General features: G+C 37.0%; 2 protein-coding genes across 3 annotated transcripts in view; both read left to right on the forward strand.

Annotated features, from left to right (window-relative positions):
* Positions 1 to 3,576, forward strand: part of LOC115210235 (denticleless protein homolog) — a 27,990-nt gene extending 24,414 nt beyond the window's left edge. Inside the window, exons 15-16 of one of the 2 annotated variants that reach the window (XR_004998622.1) lie at positions 832 to 942; positions 973 to 3,576. Coding sequence is in view for 1 of the 2 variants with exons in the window: in XM_036501759.1 (XP_036357652.1) it covers positions 832 to 885 (54 nt within the window). In the remaining variant the exon portion in view is untranslated. Of the gene's footprint in view, positions 1 to 831 lie in introns of both variants that reach the window. The other variant, XM_036501759.1, reaches the window with a different exon arrangement.
* A 4,691-nt stretch (positions 3,577 to 8,267) lies between these two features.
* LOC118762873 lies at positions 8,268 to 11,869 on the forward strand. Its single transcript, XM_036501763.1, has 3 exons — positions 8,268 to 8,298; positions 9,512 to 9,622; positions 11,410 to 11,869. Exons 1-3 carry the CDS (start codon positions 8,276 to 8,278, stop codon positions 11,798 to 11,800), a joined length of 525 nt encoding a protein of 174 aa, XP_036357656.1. The 5' UTR covers positions 8,268 to 8,275; the 3' UTR covers positions 11,801 to 11,869.
* Positions 11,870 to 12,643: the final 774 nt, after the last annotated feature.

The raw sequence follows: 12,643 nt of genomic DNA on the forward strand, positions 1-12,643 counted from the left end.
CATGGCCACAGTCAAATGACTGAAACAAGTAAAAGAGAAAAACTTTCATATGGTTTTATGGTGCTTAAAGGCACATCATAACTATCGCCAGCAGCAGACAGTCACCACTACTACTTCCACTGCCAGGACTATCGGATCATATAATTTCAGCCTCTTTTGGTCTTGTCTTTAGTAGATACCTGGCTGCTGGAAATAGCAGTAGCTACTGTGCTAGTGATATACATAGAATACAGAGCCCTATCAGGCAGTGTTGTTGCTAAAAGCTAGTGAGCTTCTTAAAAAAAGTGGCAGAAGCTGTATTAATAACTAAAGGTAAAATATTCACTACTTAGAAGTGGATGTTATTTTTAGACCAGTCAAATATTGCAATATATACCAAGAGATATATGATTAAAACGTTTTTTGGTAGTGTAGAGAATAGTGTATTAGTACTATGGTTAGTTAGAAGAAATGAAGGAATTGTTCCTTAGTTTATTTTTATACAAGTGCAAAAAGTCTTCAAATTTTCAAAGGAAATAAAATAAAATATTTACATTTTTATATTCTTATTGTAAATAGTATAGGTGCAGGAGTGGCTGTGTGGTAAGTAGCTTGCTTACCAACCACATGGTTCCGGGATCATTCCCACTGCATGGCACCTCGGGCAAGTGTCTTCTACTATAGCCTCGGGCCAACCAAAACAAGTAAAAGAGAGAATATACTTCATCTTACATTATTTTCATTTCATTACATTTCTTTGGAAAATTGAAGATTTTCGGTACCAACTAAGGAACAAATCCTTCCCCTCTGATTATACATACGCCCATATAATGTGTTTTTGTTTTTCCCCAGAGTCGCAACCAATCCATATTGACCTTTATCAATCGAAACACACCCCACAACTGACAGGATTATGGAAGGAAGATAAAAACTACATTTTATTACTCTCAAAACCAAACTGACTTCAACCAAAGGAAATTTTTTCACCATATATTTTCTTTACCAACCTAACGTGAGGTTTACTAAAGGAATTTCACTACCTGAAATATGGGTTTGACCTTGTTTCAAAGGTCACTTTAAATCTTTATCATATTTTTTCCATTATTGTTCATCCTGAACCAAGCAATGTTTGTGGCCTCAATCTCTTAATATATGAATAGGGCATATTTTTCAGGTGTACAGTTTTACTGAAAGTTAACCAGGAGAATTTTTTATTTATTTTATTTTGGCTGACTTTATATGTCTTGGTGCAGACTGTTGAACTGTGCATTTGATATTGCCTATCGGTGCATTGTTGTGTCGCAATAAACATTGCACAATATATATATGATCTCAAGTTGTGCCTACTTAAACATGAACCCATTAATGACCTTAGGGTTTTCCAGATTACTCTTAGATTTGTCTCTCAAAATTCTTGTTATATCATCACTCATAACAGAAATCTCAGGATTTATTTACAATTCTTTTTTTAAATGAAATACTCCAACTCAAAATGTAATCTTTTATTTTTGTGGAAATGTTGCAGATGGTAGGTACAGAAACAGAATGTTAAGGTACCACATGGTTTCGAGTTTTGTTCCATTGCATGACACTTTTGGGCAAGTGTCTTCCACTATAGCTCTGGGCCAACTGAAACCTTGTGAGTGGATTTGGTAGACAGAAACTGTAAACACCCATTGTATGTATGTGAGTTATTGTCTCCTTGCTTTTACATCCTGTGATAATTTGTGAGTGTCATCATCATGCAAGCTGTGTCCTTCGTTTCTGATCTTCCAAGACATATCCAGTCATGGGGAAATATTACCTTACTTGGAAACAGGTGAGGGTTGGGGACAGGAAGGGCATCTAACCATCAAAAATCTCAACAAATTCTGTTTCATTCATTTGTGCAGGGAAAAGTGAACATTAAATGATGATGATGGTGATGGTGTTGATATTACCATTCATCCACAGAAGAGTGATAAAATAAATACCATCTCTACACTTGGTGGCTAAGATGATAGTTGTAATTGGATGCCTTTATAGTATGTGTTTTTAATTTTAAGCCCTGTTGGATTCATTCTTTCTTTGTGTGAAACAAAAGCATCCTAAGATGCTTTTTAAAAAATTTTTTATTGTTCTAATTTAGAAAAAAGATCAACATTCCAGTTTTGCTTCCAAATCTCTTACACTTTTCCATCCAAGTTGTAGTAACCAAGAATCTTTGTCTTCCCAAATTATGACCATATGCCTTTTCTCATTCGTATTTCTTCATTCTGTAGGGAGTAAGTTATTTTGGATCACATCAAGCTGTGTGTGTGTGACTTCTTCATTATCTCTATGGTATTTGCTTTTAATTGTGTTTGTCTAGCTCTGGATAGCATTACTCAAATAGAACTACATGGCAGAGCTAACTGAATGTGGATCAGAAACAGTTAAAGGCCCTCTGTCTTCAACATTGAGATACACATTATCCACCTATGCTGGTTTTAGATTGAGCTTGTTCAGATGTGGCCTCCTTTTTTTTTAATGTGAGGCATGTTATTCTTAGATTTTGGTCTTGAAACATCCAGTGTTTCTTGAAGATTTGGCTGTTATATATAATCATGTTCAGGAAATGTAGAAACTTTCTATGTTTATACACCACCATCATTAGCAGCCCATGGGTTGGGCAAAACTTGTCACATCTCTGTATGAAATATAAATTTTGCAATAGTTTGGGGTATCACAGCTCTCTTACATCATGTGTACCTAACTTGAAAACTTGCTCCCTAAGTCAGTAACTTTCTTTAAGATAATCAAAATTGAGCATAGAATTTCTAGAAAGAAAAGAAAATCAAAGGTAATCATATATGCTGTTAGTCCTATTATAACATGTGGATTATATTAATTGTTCGTAGGGCACTGTATTTTGCCATGCTACTATAATATACTACTAAGTATGTTAGAGGCTTTTAAGTCAATACTGTATTTTAAAGTTCCCTGCAGATTTTCTATCAAAGCCAGGGCCATGAAACATCATAACTTCCAGTGCTGGCTCTAGTTTCTATAGAAAATCTGTGGGGGTAACTTTAAAAAGTGATGAGGATTATAGTATATTGAATATATGTAGAAAATATGGTGTTTCACAGCATCATTCAGTTTGTCTCCATTGAAGAGATACTTCAAATGGAAGCATAGAATCTCTTCTGTTTCAAACCTAGTGCAATAATTTACATTACCAGAGATTCATACTTGAAAATTTTTAAGGCTGAGAAGAAAAGTCATTTCAATATTTCTTGGTAACTGTTTCAACTCTGTTCGACCAGTGGTATGTATTGGATCAAACTTTTAGATACGCTTATATTTGAATATCAAATAAATTCACTTTTTTTTTTTTTCCCCCCCATACTTGGCATTCAGTCATCATAGTTAAAATTTATTTGAATTTCAAAAATGATAAATAATAGTGGTAAAGGAGGAATAGAATTATGGAAAACCATAAAACATTACAATAAGAATTTTAATGTTCAAATAACATTGGGAAGGAATGGATCAAAATAAATGGGGGAAGAAAAATGAATGTATTTATCTGACAACCCAATATATGGGTATATATATATGTACGTATATATATATGTGTGTGTATATATATATATATGTGCGTATATATATATGTGTGTGTATATATATATATATGTGCGTATATATATATGTGTGTATATATGTATATGTGTGTGTGTGTATATGTATACATATATATGTATATATATTATATATATATAATGGTGTATGCATGTATATTACCATACAATGTGGCTGTGAAGGTGAGATGCTATTACATGTAAATATTGAATTCCAATTAATAAACAGTATTGTAAATTTTTGTTTCTTTGTTTTTAAAAACTTTTTTCTCAGCTGCCATTGTGTTATTAAACCTTTCTTGTTGCCATATTTTTGTTGAAATGCACAGCCTTTCTTTTTATTAATCATGGAAATAACTGAAGAATTCAGTATAACTGTTTATAAGCTGCAGTTTGAAACCTAAATTAGCATAAAATTTTGATGGAAGGTTTTTTTCTCAACTCAGATCACTTTAAAACAAGAAGTTTGTTTTAAAGAACCAAAGATGGTTTCAAGTCAGTTGTATCAAAATGGTTATACATATTTAAATTGGCCATACCGGCCAAAATATTGTACCTGCTTTATGTTGAAACTGACCAAATCTGGTCCCTCACACCTACAATGTCATAAAAATAAACAATCACATCATCAAGCACTTGAAGCTATAGGATAATTCATGGAGCGTGATTGTTGCCAGAGCGGCTAACTGGCTTCTGTGCCAGTGGCATGTAGGAGGCACCATTCGAGCAGGATCGTTACCAGCGTCGCCTTACTGGCACGTAAAAGCACCCACTACACTCTCGGAGTGGTTGGCGTTAGGAAGGGCATCCAGCTGTAGAAACTCTGCCAGATCAGGACAGGAGCCTGGTGCAGCCATCTGGTTCACTAGCCCACAGTCAAACCGTCCAACCCATGCTAGCATGGAAAGCGGACGTTAAACGATGATGATGATGATGATGATGACTTCAAAACAATGTGAATAAATAAGCATCATATTTCAATGGAAATTGCAGCTGTGATACCAGTGCCGGTGACAAGTAAGTGAACCATCCGATCGTGGCCGTTGCCAGTCTCGCCTGGCCCCCGTGTAAAAAGTACCTACTACATTCACGGAGTGGTTGGCGTTAGGAAGGGCATCCAGCCGTAGAAACACTGCCAGGACTGGGCCTGATGCAGCCTTCTGGCTTCACAGACCCCAGTTGAACCGTCCAACCCATGCTAGCATGGAAAGCGGGCGCTAAATGATGATATAAACACTAAAGGATTAAATGGGATCTACAAACCAAGCCCTTAAGTGGAACTTGAAGAAACAGATGGGATGCTACTCAGAGGAAACTGGTGCCAGATGCTTTAAATAAAAGGACTTTTAATGATGCTGTTTAACCCTTGGTCATATTTGATCTAGGTTTTGTTTTTGTTTTTAAGGAGTGTGTAAGACTACATTGACTATAGTGTTATTCCTTGTTTAAGATGTAAGGATCTAAGGAGATAGGCTGAGTGTTTGTGTCTGGGCTTCCTTTGTTCATTATTTAGTATGAATACTAGATGTAGCAGACTGGGGTATGTATTACAATCCAAATATACAGAATTGTAAGATTTAACTTTAGGAGGTAAAAACGTGGCAGTTGTAACTGCTGTGTCTTGATTGAAACCATTAGTGGTAATCACTCACTGATAAATATCGCTATTTTGCTTTTTTGAAAAATTAGCCAAAAATATCTAGATAATACATTCCGGTAGTTGTAGGCTCTTCAGGTGTAACAAGACACCTTCAATGTAGTGAAAGCATCTATCATGACAAGGACACCAGTCTGGTTAATACAGGTGGCGAGCTGGCAGATATGTTAATTGCTTAGCGATATTTCGTCTGTCTTTACGTTCTGAGTTCAAATTCTGCCGAGGTCAACTTTGCCGTGCATCCTTTCGAGGTCGATCTAATTGACTGGCCCCCTCCCCCCAAATTTTGGTCCTTGTGCCTAGAGTAGAAAAGAATATAGGCTATGAATACATAAAAAGTGTATATGTCAATAAAATATTGTATCATTGCTCTCTGTTTGCTCCCGACCTGTGCGTTCTACCCACATGCCCTGTCTCACTCTGTTGTTATCTGCTCGCCCCCGACCTGGGTGTTCCACCAACACATAAAACTTTTCCCTCGCCCTACCCCCAACAAACCAATCTACATCTCTTTCTCTCATTTACGTCTTCATACACCCCTGTTCCTCTCTATCCGGTAGACCCTCCCCAACTCCATATACCCAGGTCTTTCACCACTTACACTCTCTTCGCAATATTATGGCATTTGAACCTCATGGGTTTGCCATGGCACTTGCCACCATCTATATCCCTCTTCCTTTACTCAACCACCTCATTTATATTCTGATGCCCGGCATTTTGCCACCATCTATATCCTGCTGTCTCCCACTCTCTCTCTCTCCTGCACTTCCCTCAGGTTGGGCAACCGTATATTTTCTTAGCAATAGCACGCCTGTTCCTTTCTTCATTCCTGATGTTTATCTCTCCGGCCGGGTAACTTTGTCCTTCCCCTACAGCAAGACGCCTGTATCTGTCTCACCTCCTCCTCTCTTAAAATTTTTTCTTTTGTTACGTCCTGCAAGTACTTGGTGACCCTGTCAGTGCAGCTGCCACTTAAAAGCACCCAATCTACACCATAATGTGTTTGGTGTTTGGAAGGGCATCCAGCTGTAAAAGCCTTGCTAAAACTGACATCGCTTGTGTCACATAAAAAGCACTAAGTCCACTCTGCTAAGTGGTTGGTGTTAGGAAGGGCATCCAGCTGTAAAAATCCTGCCAAAACAGTCATAGAAGTCTGGTGCAGGATTCGGCATGGCCGGCTTTTGTGGTACCGTCCCACCCATGCTAGCATGGAAGACGGGCATTAAACAATGATGACACGCGACGGGCTTCATTCAGTTTCTAATCTCCCAAACCCATTCACAAAGCTTTAGTTAACTGGGGCTAGGATAGCAAAAACTTGCCCAAAATGTCATGCAGTGGGACAACCCGAAATCACATGGCTGACATTGTTACGTCTACGCTCTATATATAACGGACTCTACCGTTGGTTTCATCTTAACAACAATCCAACAATCTATTCTGCTTGAATGTTTAAGTCCTGACAAGGAAGATTTACAAATTAATCCACTCATTGTGCAAGGGTGTGGATTACGGGACTCTTACTGCTATATTTAATAATGCTTTTGTCCTCCCTCTTGTTGCCGATGGATATAGCCAGGCCCACCGGAGACCTATTCCCTTATATCACTCTCCAGTGTCCGTGAAACATTTGTTGAGAATAATATTGTTCTACTTAAGATCTACAGAGAAGTTTATCGATTGTGGCTAAGCAGCTCGCCTCTGGATCCAGCCAGCCTCTCTTGAATTGGAAGCTTCCTGTAAGATCGCACAATGGCAGTATTCATTGGTGTGGTTCTCTCTAATTAATACCAATTACAGTTCTATATTTAAGAGATGAGGACTTATGTACATTATTTACAATTGACGGATATTTGTCTTCATCTTCTTTGTTGTTACCACTACATATGCCCACGGGCATATGGCGTAGTGGTTAAGGGCGCGGGCTACTAAACCCAAGATTCCGAGTTCGATTCCAGGCAGTGACCTGACTAATAATAATAACAACAACGAAAAATGCCTTAGGAATCAGAATCCAGGTTCGAAATTTCCCCGGAACAGTATGATACTTCCGAGGATTGACTACTGTTCTCAGTTGTGGTCACCAACAACAAAGGGCCAACTATCTAAGATGGAATCGCTCCAAAGAAATTTTACCTCATACTTCTCAGAAACGAGGGACCTGGACTATTGGCAAAGACTCAAAACCTTGAGGATGTACTCAATAGAAAGATTTGAGCGATACCGAATTATATACATTTGGAAAATGATAGAGCAGCTGACTGGCGGTTGCGGGTTCGAATCTCAGACCGGGCGATGTGTGTGTGAAACACTTAAGCTCCACGTGACTCCGGCAGAAGGTAATGGCGAACTTCTGCTGACACTTTCGCCACAACTTTCTCTCACTCTTGCAGCTCACCTACGACGGAATGGCGTCCCGTCCAGGTGGGAAACCTATACGCCAAGGAAACCGGCCCTTATGAGCCAGGAATGACTCGAGAAGGAACAAACAACTTGACCATCGCGTCTGTGCCGAGTTATTAAGCACTACATTATCCAGTAAATTTATTTTCCGTAAGGTATGGGTTGTGATTTGAAGGAATTTGATTGTTATCTTTAGCAGATAAGCAACCACATATGCCCCTCATTACCTTGAAAAACTTAAGATGCTTATGGAACTTACGTTTTTCAAGCACTCGCCTAAGTACTAACAAGACTTGGCGTTGCTTAACATCGGTAATTGGACGAGAACTGTAATATTACCGTAAGCAATTGAAGTTTGTACAACTTAGTGGCCTACTTAGAGGACCTACGAATTCTTTGTGATGATTTGAACTCACAAATCATATTTCACACATACTATATATAAATTCTATTTACACACACACACATATATATATATATATATATATATATATATATATATATATATATATATATATATATATATATATATATATATATATATATATATATATATATATATATATATGAGTGTGTGTAATTGGGCATAGATAAATATCGCTGACAGTTGGGACGAGTAAAGAAAATTTCCTCAATGCAACGCTATCTCCCAATTTGGTAAGTCTAAGAAAAGCTATTACTAACATTTTCGTTTGCAAAAACACACTGAAGCCAGGAATACAGGAACTCGTTTTCTTTAAAAACAAAGTTGTCATAATCTGTCCTATGGTATTCTGGATATTTTTATAATTTAGTTTATCTGTATAGCTTATCAGCTTCGTCACTACAACCAGGATCGAGAATACCAGCAACAGGACCAGTGGTATTAGTAGCTAAGTCGATAAATGAATGCATGGTTACATCTGCTCGACATTGAATACCCCTTTATTAAAAGATGGAGCTCATGATTTGGCGGGACATTAGTGTCTACATTTATGCATTCGCTAGCCATTTCTGCACCATACAAAATCTAATTGTAATAGAATATAATTCGGAGTGTGATGAAGTTTTTAACTCCTGTCAGTACCGAAATGATGAAGGAAAAAAAATGGGAGCAAAGCAGCGGAAGACGGATGATATGGGCCACATATCTTGGAACAAGAAGGGTGCTTTGTCGCGGAAATGACAGCGATGGTGTTGCTGCGAAGAATGGTCGGCGACACTCGCCGCAGTAGCCATTCCACCTCGCGGAGCTCATTTCTCCGACGGGCCGCCGTTATCCCAATTATGTGGAAGAAAGCAGTAATATGGGGTCCTAGAAAACCTGATGTCTCGATGGCTGCTGGCCAAGCTCCTGTACTAAGTGATTTTTCTCTCTTTCGCGTTACGGCATGGTTTGTGACAAATGCGGCGAGGCTGGAGCTGTATATTTCTCTGTAAGTTTACTGAAAATTTGTGTCCTGAAAGTCCCAATATTTCTGTCTTAAAGTGAAGTAATAGTCTACCGAAACTCGAAATAGTTTAAACAATGCCAGTTAACTTCATTCTCTTCAAACCCATAAAGAGTTAATATCGAACAATTTTCCATTGAGAATTTCCTTGGAAGTAGATTTAAGTCAGGAAAGCCATTGATGGAGACTAAAAATGGGTGCGACTGCTTAAGTCCTCGTTCAAACCACTTAAATCTGAATCCGTACTCAGACATAAAACGTATTTTTCTTTTCTATATTACTATTATGAAATAAGACTTCCTATAGTATGTTTCATACCTCATTTCTAAAATTTCTTTCAAAATTGAAACTGCCAAGAAACAACATTATTTAATATCAAATGTTTTTTACTAAGAAAAAATTTAATTCAATGATTGTATATATATTTTTTTATTCGTTAGTTGTGTCTGTGAAACTAGAAGTAGGATGCTTAAAATCTTGGGTATCTACATCTGCCGCGTGTGTTATGGAGAAGTGGAGACATTGAGGAAAAATAAATTTCGCAGTAAAAGGTAGGTATTTGTTAAGAGAAAAATAGATAGTTTCAAGTGTGGTACTTCGATGAATAATTAGTCTTATGAGCGGAATATAAATAACTTTTCTCGAATTCAGAGTATAGACTTTTAAACAACAGCCCTCACTTTTGGTATGTGTTTTCAATAGATCTAAATTGAAAAGTTAGGCGTATGAACGAGTGGATTGCGAAATCATGTTTACACTTACAAAATTTAACACAAGTAAAGAATATTTACACTTGAGTAAAAGAAAATTCAACTCAAGAATAAATCTCAGGCGAGCGAATTCTGCAATCAGTTTTCGATTCCCACTTTAAACCAAAATACCTTTGTTTCAAACAGCAAAATATGAATATTATGTGATTTCATTCTTCGTCGCAAATTTATGAAATTTTGTAGAAATATGGAATTAATAAGGTAGTCGATTGTTTTGTAATTAATTACATCTCTTTACGTTCTGAGTTCAAACCCCGTTGAGGTCAATTTAGCCCAAAATGTTGCTTAGGATGATTTACTTGATTATGCGCGCGAAAATATATTATTTTGATATAATTTTTTTTTATTTTCATTTATTACATATAAACATGTACATCTTTTAGAACATTGTCATTTTATAAGATTTTGCTGGCAAATTTTAAAATTAAAATGAAAGAAAATTACCGGAGAACTTTCTAGTTCTTCCAAATCTTGCTGTTAAAACTATTGAAACCGTTTGTGGGGAATTTTTTTTTAGATATCACAGTAACTTGTCGCACACCACAAGGTTTAACGGAACCTACCATAGCAAGCCAGCACGCTCGTAGCATTACCACGGGCAATGGCGAGGCTAAAGCGTTGGGAGAGTCGAACCTTCTCACGAGCATCACCTGACACCTCGGTATGGCGAGCTGCCAACGTTAAGAACTTCGCGGTTAGTGGTTGAGGGTGATACTTTGTGTACCTTTGGTAGATATTCTTCCAATATTTATCCGGCGAGCTAGCAGAATCGTCAACTCCGTGGGTAAAATGCTTAGCGGCATTTCGTCCGTCTTTACATTCTGAGATCAAATTCCACCATTGTTGACTTTGCTTTTCATTCTTTCGAGGTCGATAAAGTAAATATCAGTTGAGCACTGGGGACTATATAATCGACTTAGCTCCTCACCCAAAATTTCAGGCCTTTTCCTATCATAGAAAGAAATCTATTATCCAGCACTGTTGACGTAAATCTACCTCATGATTTGAGTATCTTACAGGCTTTGGATCTTTTCGGTTTGAACGGCAGTTTTTTCTAGCGATGTCATATGAAATTGTCACCCATAACTATGACCCTAGTATCGATCTATTGCATTTCAATCTCTTTTAGGGTTAGGGGTGGGGGTATCTTTTTTTCTTCACAAATGTAAATAAACCCAATCTGTTTCTTAAACGAGGGACATATTCATACGGCACAGAATGCTTTTTAACTCAATAGACGTCACTGATTGGTTGAAATTGCAGAAATTGAAGAAAAAACAACAAATATCTTACAAACTATAGAATTTTCTCAAAGCCAAGAGAAAAAGATGTTTTATAAACACATTCTACCAGTATACGAAGTTTAAATTTTTTTAGTTACCTAGAAATTATGTTAAAAACTGCCGTTCAAACCGAAAAGATCTCAAGCTTTGGTAAATCTGTCTCTTTTCACGTGTCTACTTTTATGCTATTATCGGTCGTGGTAAGTTTGTTTATTCACATTTCTACTTTGATAATTTAATCATTTATGAACTTACTCAGAAATGTTTTCTTCGTTGAAATAACAGATCAAAGAACAGTCCAGTCTGTGACAAAAATGTAAGTGTTCAGGTTACCAATGATCAACACTGTCCCTCAAGTTATAAAATTCAATCGACCAACACAATGTCATCTACGAGGCCGAATAAGACCGACCAATGCATATCACCAATTACACGACCAAATACTGCTCTCAATCCTATCATCTACACAAGTGACCAACACTCGCTCCCCACCATGTCGACCAATACGAATGACCAACACTCTTACCGCACCACGTTACCAAAAACGATTGACCAAAACTCGCTCCCCACTGCATCACCAAATACGCCTGACGTCAACAAACACGAATCGCTCGTCTGTGTATCTGACATCAATAAAATTGCCTCATATCGTGAATTCGGAATAAAGGAAATATAGTAAATAAAAACGCACGAAAATTAAAGCTTAATGAAGCAAAAATTTAACCATTTTTTTCTCTCTAAGTAAATACAAACTATCATAAAAACCATGAATGCATATATATTGTCATACGCATGTTTCTTAATAATTTGTCATATGAATGAAATGGATGTCTTTATTAAGCCATAGCTACTTAACATTTGGAGTTTTTTAATTTTAATTAGTCGGGAGAAGTTAGACTAGTTCAATTGGGTTTTCGTGTCTAACTTCGATGAATTTCTTTCTGCTAACTTCAAAGTGCTGCATTGATTTAGTAAACAAGTATATTACAATTTCATTTGGCTGAGTAGTTTGCCAAATGTGTTGTTTTGGCATCACCGTAGAATCACAGAACTCCACAATAAAGACATGGTATATTCATTACTCCAATACTAAACGGCTTCTCGAAATTATCTGATCCCTAGCACGGTTATGCGCCTTATACAAATATTCTATTCTATCCTATTCATTCATATTTTCTCTCTAACCCTGAAATCTATTCTAAGTATTCTTGTATATACTTTTCAGTCACGTATTTTTTCTCTCTTCTAACATGTTTATTTAACTTTTAGCCCACTAATTTAATATAATGTCCGGTCATCTTTCGATAGCTGTAGGAATTAATCCAGTGAGAATCAACAACAATTCGTATGAGTTTTCGAAGACTTCATGTACATGGTGTATTTATTCCAATCCGGGATAATAATAATAATGAAATTATTGTATACAGTGCTCAGATGCACCACAACTTGTCAAAAGTGCATATAAAGTACATGCAGTAATGTAGAAATGTCTGGAAAGCGAACAATGTATGAGTCAGAT

This window comes from Octopus sinensis, linkage group LG4 (assembly GCF_006345805.1).
Source record: "Octopus sinensis linkage group LG4, ASM634580v1, whole genome shotgun sequence".
Lineage (NCBI taxonomy): Eukaryota > Metazoa > Mollusca > Cephalopoda > Octopoda > Octopodidae > Octopus > Octopus sinensis.

Bases quoted from the DNA above. Each gene is read 5' to 3' on its own strand.
- LOC118762873 (XM_036501763.1), top strand. From the start codon at position 8,276: ATGCAACGCTATCTCCCAATTTG. The intron at 8,299-9,511 runs GTAAGTCTAAGA...TTTATTCGTTAG, and splicing joins CAACGCTATCTCCCAATTTG to TTGTGTCTGTGAAACTAGAA. The intron at 9,623-11,409 runs GTAGGTATTTGT...TTGAAATAACAG, and splicing joins AATAAATTTCGCAGTAAAAG to ATCAAAGAACAGTCCAGTCT.